Below are 7,468 nucleotides of genomic sequence, written 5' to 3' on the forward strand. Positions count from 1 at the left end.
CGCACCATGCCTGGTGGCACCGGCTGGCCAAGCCGGCCAGGACCCACCACCAAGCTCAGTGCTCTCCTTCGCCTGCTGCATTGGACCCCCACTCCAGGAGGGCTCCGCAAGGGCTTGTTTGCTTGCGTGACTCTGGACGATTTGGATTTACCCGCTAAGGAAATTGCAACAGAGTCTTGTGACCCTCTGTGACCTGAGCTGTGGTTTCCTTCCATTATTTTCTGGCGAGGTGCTGATAACACTTGTTGTGTGCTGGGGAAGGGCAGGCTCCGGGGGAGCAACCCCTCCCACGGTGACAAGAGGGAAGAGGCAGGCAGTGAGGAACCTGCAGTCCCTCTATGCAATGTTACAGCACCTGGATTTTGAGCAGCTATGACTACACGCCTCCCTAAGAACAGAAATCCCATATCCTTGCCGATTTTGATGTTCGCATTAGCTGTTTTGCGCCTCCAGCTTCTCCTTTCCTAGGGAGCTCATTTTAAGATTTGCTCTATCTATATACTTTCTTTGCTACTTGTCAGGGACAAATTTGTTGGCAGAACACCAGATCCAAATGCCTCCAACAAACATTCATTCAACTAGAATTTAAATAAAACTCATTTCAAAATGCATAATGCCAAAAGGTCCCTCTGCCACTCTTAATCTCAGCAGAACTGCAGAGCACATGCGCCTGGAGATAGGGCTCACGTTCACATTTCAACTACGCTCCATTAAACACTATTCCTGATAAGAATCCTTCAGCTGACCCTATGAATCTTCCTCACTTTTACCAATCCCAGAAACTCTGGGACATTTTGATTGTGATGGTGGTGTTCTTCCCACCATCATGATGAAGACTGGATCTTGTCACTAGCACGATGTCCTTGGCATTAGGGGATTCAACAGCAAGGAAAGACGGTGAATAATTCAGGGCAGGTCTTGACCCTGTCCTGTGCCAGGGACAAAGTGCGACCCCTCCTTTGCCCCCAGCCAGGGACAGCACAGCTGGTTTCAGCCCTCCGCATCCCCTGCCACGCCACACACCCCCTCCACATTGCGTTCAGATCTTACCTTCTTAATCTCCGGAGCTGGGCAAACGTCCGAGATGTGGGGGGGCTCGCTGTGCAGCCTGCAGCTGGAGCTGCTCTCGCTCCAGATGCAGCGATGCCCCAGGTCCTCCCTCCCCAGGCACTGTGAACAGTCCACACTCCCAGTCGCACAGTTGTACACCTCCACTACACCACCAGAGACAACAGAAAATGTGAGCTCCTGGGCCTGAGAATTCCACAGCTTTGCTTAGCTCAAGGCAGCCAAACACCCTCCCCACTCCCCCTGCCCCCCAGCTATATTAATCCAAGTAACATCTGAAATCCAGGGGATGAGCAGAGCAGCTTGCACATACAGCAAGATGAGGCAGCGCTTGGCTGCCATCCTGAAGATTTCCCAGAAGGGCTGGGTGCTTGTTCTCACTGCAATATAATTTAGCACTTTCTTTTCCTTTTTTCTTCCCCTTGAAAAACAAACAACACCCAAACTCAGAACCTTTTGTCAATTTATGCTACATATTTCCAACTCTCAGCATCCACATGGGAAGCTGCTTGGCAAAGCTGGCTCCATCCTGTTAGCAAAGCAATCACATTGCTTCCACGCTCTGACAAAAATCGGATGGCTACAGTGCTCTGTACAGTGTTTACAGTTCCCTTCCTTCCCCCTGGTGACCACAGGCCCCTTTCATTGACTTCTCCTTTCAGATCTACTCAGCTCAGCTTCCAAATGATTTTCCTACACCGCTTTAACCTTTTCATTAGCTGGTGCCCTAGGTTACATTTCCTCTCCAGCCCAAAGCCTTCTGCCACTGGAGTGTGGGTATCCGCTGAGATAAACAGCCAGAAACACTCAGGAAATGTTGCTTTCACACCCTTTTCCCCCGAGAAGGATTTGCAGGAGAACATAAAACAAAGAAACGATCACATTTTGCACTTCTGTCCATAGGCGGATCTCAAGGCGCTGTGTAAGCGGCTCATGAATCCCTCGGCCTTCAACGTTCTGCCTGCGCGCGTGCTAACGCAACGTCATCGGCACCAAGCGAGTCTCCCATTCTCCACAAAAAAATGAGCTTATTTCACCTTGTCTTGTGTCCACGCAGTGAGTTACACTGGTTGGCTTTCCATGCAACAGCAAGAGCTGGGATTCCTTCAGTGAACTACCGAAACGCAGTTTACCATAAAAGCTAATAAATACTGAAATAAAAGCCACTAATAACAGTAATTATTCCATTAAAGACAGTATAAAAGATGCACACATTTATAATTGGCCAGGCAGATCTCTGCCTCTGCTTGCAAGTCAGCCTCTAATTTTACTCACACCAATCTGAGGCAGGCGAGGAGGAGCCAGAGCAGTCTAACGGTCCCACAGGACCTCCAAATGTTCTGGCAAATTCAGACTGATGCAAACACAGGCTGCGTAAGCGAGCTCCTTCTCTGCTCCGGAGGAGGGGGGATTCCACCAAGCTCCTTCCGCTGTTGTTCCCGCTCCCAGCACCACCCACGCTGAGAATTAAGAGTCTTCTCTTGCAAACTAAAATAGCCTTAGCTCAGTAACCCTCCTTGGGGTTACTTCTGTAGCTCAAAAACAAGGACACCCTCCTCTTTATTCAGGGAAGTCGCGCCCCATGCCTACCCTTGCTGGTATTTCAAAGGTTATTTCACCAACGTGGAATGCATTGCAAGATAAGCCTCTTTTACACACTGGGATTTACTATGGGGAAACCTTTTTATCTTGGGTCAGTGGCTGATGGTGTTAATGTCTCCCTACCTACTACCGCCATCCTCCAAAGAAAATTTCACTTCAGGGATCTAGCTCTCAGGGATCTAGTTCTCATTTGCATGAGGTAATCAGTTTTTAAAGGTCAATTTGCAGAAGGTAAATCAGTACCTTCTACTACAATTTCTGACACTACTGAGGGGGAGAAGAGCCCAAAGCTGCTGCCTTCAGCGGGAGCACACGGCGAGGTGCAACAGCGAGTCCCCGGCCAGGGCAGGGCTGTTGAGCAAGCGCTGGCTCTGGCTGACTGGATGGGCTTCTATCGAGTGCCTTGTCTGAGTGCACTCAATCTGCCTGCCTGCCTTCCTCAGTCTGCTGATGTAGCAAGGGCTTTTTTGGGAATCCGAGCGTTCTTCCCAGAGACAGAGAGCGGGCCAGAGGTGAAATATGTTTACACATTTTATTCTTTCTCAGCACTGGAGGAAAAAAAAACCACCCTCAATTTTTACAGCGTGTTGAACCTTGATGCCACACTCCTGTGAGCTCAGGGCAGAGCCCTCCCTCATTCCTTATCTCCTCTGGGAGGAATTCCTCTCCAACCCTGGGGACGCCCCACATCCCTGCTCTGACCCAGAGCATGGTCACAGCCCGCCCCACGCGCCGCTGGCAGGCGAGACCTCAACTGCTGCCTGCGCTCAAGGACAGGGCTTGACTTTCCCTGGGTGTAAAGGGGATGTTCGCGGGCGTCCGTCTGGTTCTGGGCACATGTTCACATGGATACAACCCTGGGTAAATACGGTTTTGTGTGTGGCTGGAGGAGAGAACCGAGCTGTGCCCGGCTGAACCATGGTCTCTCTCCTGAACCCATAAACTTTGTCAGGATTTCAGAGTCATTCAAGCTGACCAGATGAGAGCAGAGTAAAAATATTTTCAAGTCAGACCTGTCATCGTCTCTGGACTGTCAATAAATCTGTCTGGTCTGTCCTTCAGCTGAAGGTTCACTGGGAAAAGATGGCTTTTTTCTGATGTGTGGAGCTGCACACAAAAAACAAATAAACAAGAGCTTAGGAAATTCAGTAAAATATGAGGTTCCATATGCACACTACATGGATTAACATTCCTCGTGAGGCTTCCCTGACCACTGCTTCTCAGTACAGGAGGGTCTCGTCTTTAGCAGAAAGAGAGGGAAGGCTGTTTTCTGTTTTGATCGTTTTGCTGAGGTCCCAACGAAGGGCACCGAGGCACAGCACACACTGCAGCAGGAGCAGAGCCCTGGCTTGCTGCTATTTTTAGTAGAAACCAGCAGGAAAACTAACAGACTGGCCAGTCTGTGCATTTTCAGTGACGGGCTGCAACACAGAGTTTTACAGGTGACATGATGGGAAAGTGCTCCTCTGCAGCTTCCGCTCACAATATTCCCATCGGAGGAAGCCCCAACGTTTGCTGCATTTCAGAGGTGCAGTCTGCCCTCCGACAAACACACCCCACTCTTCAGTGAGCGTCTGAGCATTTTCTCAGGCCAATTCCTAGTTCAGAATAAAAGCTACAGAAATAGCAACACTGAAAGGTGGCCAATTTTTTTGCCTGAACTGAACTCTTCCCATTTAGAAAGGTAAACAAGCAGCTCCTTCCCATACCCCAGCAGAGCAGGGGCTGGAGCCACTGCAGATACCCCCAGAGCAGACAACACAGCATCAGTGGCTCAGGAACCCCCTTCCAGCGTCAGCACGCCCACAGAGTCTTTTTCAGAGGGGTGAGCCCGGTTTGCACTTTTTTCAGCTGGAGGGGGAGGGAGGAGGGAAGCAGCATCCTAGCTGCCAGGTGGGAGACTGGGGACAAGATTCTCCCTGCTCTCGGACCTGCCCCACACCACAGGGGCAGCAGGGGTTGGTGGCCTCAACCCCCAACTCACCAGCACATGTAGGCACTCCACGGCGGAGGAGTTCACCCATCGGGCTTCGAATGTTCTGTCCGTCCCAAAATGGCACTCCAGAGCTGTCTCCTGGGGGAGGGAAGACAAGGGCAGTACGGCTGCAACAACCGCTCTGTACAGTTCTTCATCTCAATCAACTGATACAGCAGGCACCGTGTCTCACCCTGTTCCTGCCATCCATACCTGAGCCGTCTTTCAAGGCAAAGAGGAGATCAGAACCCAATACTGTAAATGGGCCTGGGGCCCGTGCCTAATTAATCCTGCTCAGTTACACACCCACACATAACTGCTGCAGGCTGGGCATCGCATGTGGAGCCAAGCCCTGCCCTTCTCTCACCCAGCGTGCTGCTGCCAGGCATCACAACTGGGTGGGGGGCAGCTGATCATGGCACAGCACACGCAGACCAGGAGACATGCCTGCCTGGGCTACGCTCTCATCTCCCCCACCAGTGGGATACATGAGTTCCTCTGGACTGGGGGCGTTTGGAGCTTATGCTGCAGTGCAGACCAAGAGCCAAGGTGGTCCCAAGCCACTTCACCCAAACCAGACCAATGCAGTCTATGATTTGGGCTCAAAGCCACCTTCCTTCTCTTCCCAACAACTGCACAGAGCAAATCTCTAATTCAAATGAGGACCTGGCTGGGAGTACGTTCAAAGGCAGATTTTCTGTGCTGTTTTCCTGATAAAACAAGGATGATATCCTGCCCTGAGTTACTGCTGTGCCCCCATCCTGCAGGAAAAAATCCTATCTCCAAGCAGGTTGATGCTCACCACTACTGAGGACTAACTGCCCTTTGAAAACTAATGGATCTGATAAAAGACATGAAAGAAAGTGCCAGACTCCGGGCAGGCAGCTGCTGGCTCAGCGAACACACACGCAGACACGAGGGGGAAACTGGAATCTCCTCCAGCACATCGCCTGCGTGCAGGCAGTTCTGCTCAGCAACTTGGCCCGTGCCCCTCGCCTCTCCCCAACCGCCTGGGCCGTGCCCACGCGGCAGCAGAGGTGTCAGGGCACAAGTCTCTGGTGCTCCAAGCGCTGGCAGCGGTTGTGGCTCCCGCAGAGAGGAGAAGAAAAGGACTTCCCCTTGTGTCCCGGGACAGTGTGCAGATGGTGGCGGGAGGAAGCCAGACTGCCAGAGCCTCTCCAGCCACCCCAGGAGTAACAGTGCCTCGGCCCCTTTAAAAAGCTGATTTCATTTCCTATCAGGTTACAGAGGGTATTGCTTCCTCTTCAGCCACCTCCTGCATCCACAGAGGAAGAAGGATTTCTCGCCCTTTTTTGCTGATTGCGGAGGGCACATCCTCCTCCACAGAGGCCAGACCCGTGCAGGAAACGGCAGCCCCAGCCAGGCGAGGATTGCTCGTTCCTGCCCCCACCCCGGAGGGAAGGAGGCCCGGTGTAAGCGGTGCCTCCGCAGTGCCTGGCAGCTCCACCAGCATTTCCAACCTTCTCTTTTCCCTGCAGAAAGAAGAGCTGCCTGGCTGTCCAACGTGCTGATACCCTCCGCAGGGGCATGGCGAACCAGGCCTCACGGGCCCTGCTGAAGACTGGACCCAAAACGACACAGGGCAGCTTTGTAATATCAGAGCTTAGTCAGATATTTTCCCAGTGCCCAGCCTCCCTGCCCAAATTCCTCTGCTTCCTCCTGGCACGGGATGCATTTCCAAATGTACCATTTGATGTCCACTCCCGCTTTTCGCCCTATTAGAATTGCAAGACACAAAATTTCACAGAAAGGGTTTTTTTCACACACGCAAGAATAGCTCTGCAGTGACAACCGGAAATTAAGTTAGAACATATTTCCTTGCTGTACTCCAAGCAGTAGCTCCGCCAGCACAGGGCTCTCTGCCCACAGTTCTGGGCTTTATCCATTCCGGAGTGGGGCTGGGCTGGCACATGGTATCGGGAGAGCGTGACACCGTCATGCTCTGAGGTGGAGCAAACAGCCACAAGGAAACCAGGAATTTTATCTGCCCCCAAGATTTTGTTCTACTGACTGGTTTACAAGACATGTAAACCTCCATTTTCCACCAAATGCAAAAAGTCTGTCACTAACTGCAGGAGATCCCTGGAGAATGCCGGGACACAAACAGCATCTCCCTTTGGCTTTGCCATGCAACCCCACTCGCCATCAAGGTGGCTGCATTCTGCTAGTGTCTTTGTCTAACGCAAACCGGGACTGGCCCCATCACCGCCTCCCGAGGCAGAAACCAGCTTGTACTTCAAATCCCTTTGGCTGACCTGGCCACCAGCTTAGGCTCATCTGAACCTTCCCAATCTCTCCAGGAGCTCATTTACCTTTGGAAAAGTTGCGTTAGCCAGTGAGATCGTAATGTCCCGAGATACCCCTGTGGGCATTGGGTCCAACGAGGCAGGTACAATTCGCGGGCAGTCGATTTTCTTCTGTTAGAGGTATAAAACAAGACCAAAAAAAGAGAGGTTAGCTGGGTTCATGCTGAGCATCCTCAACAATGAGGAAAGAAGACGCACTGGGACCCTAAAGATTAGTCTCACTACATCTTTAAAATCAGATCACACTGCAACCCAAGACAGTGAATAGGAAAACAGCGCTGCGATGCACAGAGCGGTAACACCGCATGGAACCTTCCACCCCGCAGTCACCAGCTTTAAGCCCAGCCCAGCATGACACTGCCTTAAAAGCCACCCCTCCACTAGCTGACAGATAACCACAGCACAGTGGCCGGGTTTCCAGGGGGCTCATCCGCAGCCACGGGCCAGCAGGCATGGCCCGGCGCAGGGAGGAGCACAGCAGGAAATGCCCCCTTGC

General features: G+C 52.0%; 1 protein-coding gene across 1 annotated transcript in view; it reads right to left on the reverse strand.

Moving 5' to 3' along the window:
- PLXND1 (plexin D1) overlaps positions 1 to 7,468 on the reverse strand; it is a gene marked incomplete at both ends in the record, with an annotated part of 54,417 nt that overhangs the window by 33,379 nt on the left and 13,570 nt on the right. The window contains 4 exons of the mRNA XM_010154289.1: positions 1,051 to 1,214; positions 3,684 to 3,777; positions 4,655 to 4,744; positions 6,979 to 7,083. Coding sequence (XP_010152591.1) covers positions 1,051 to 1,214; positions 3,684 to 3,777; positions 4,655 to 4,744; positions 6,979 to 7,083 — 453 coding nt within the window. The remainder of the gene's footprint in view (positions 1 to 1,050; positions 1,215 to 3,683; positions 3,778 to 4,654; positions 4,745 to 6,978; positions 7,084 to 7,468) is intronic.

Source organism: Eurypyga helias, unplaced genomic scaffold (genome assembly GCF_000690775.1).
Source record: "Eurypyga helias isolate BGI_N326 unplaced genomic scaffold, ASM69077v1 scaffold2266, whole genome shotgun sequence".
Lineage (NCBI taxonomy): Eukaryota > Metazoa > Chordata > Aves > Eurypygiformes > Eurypygidae > Eurypyga > Eurypyga helias.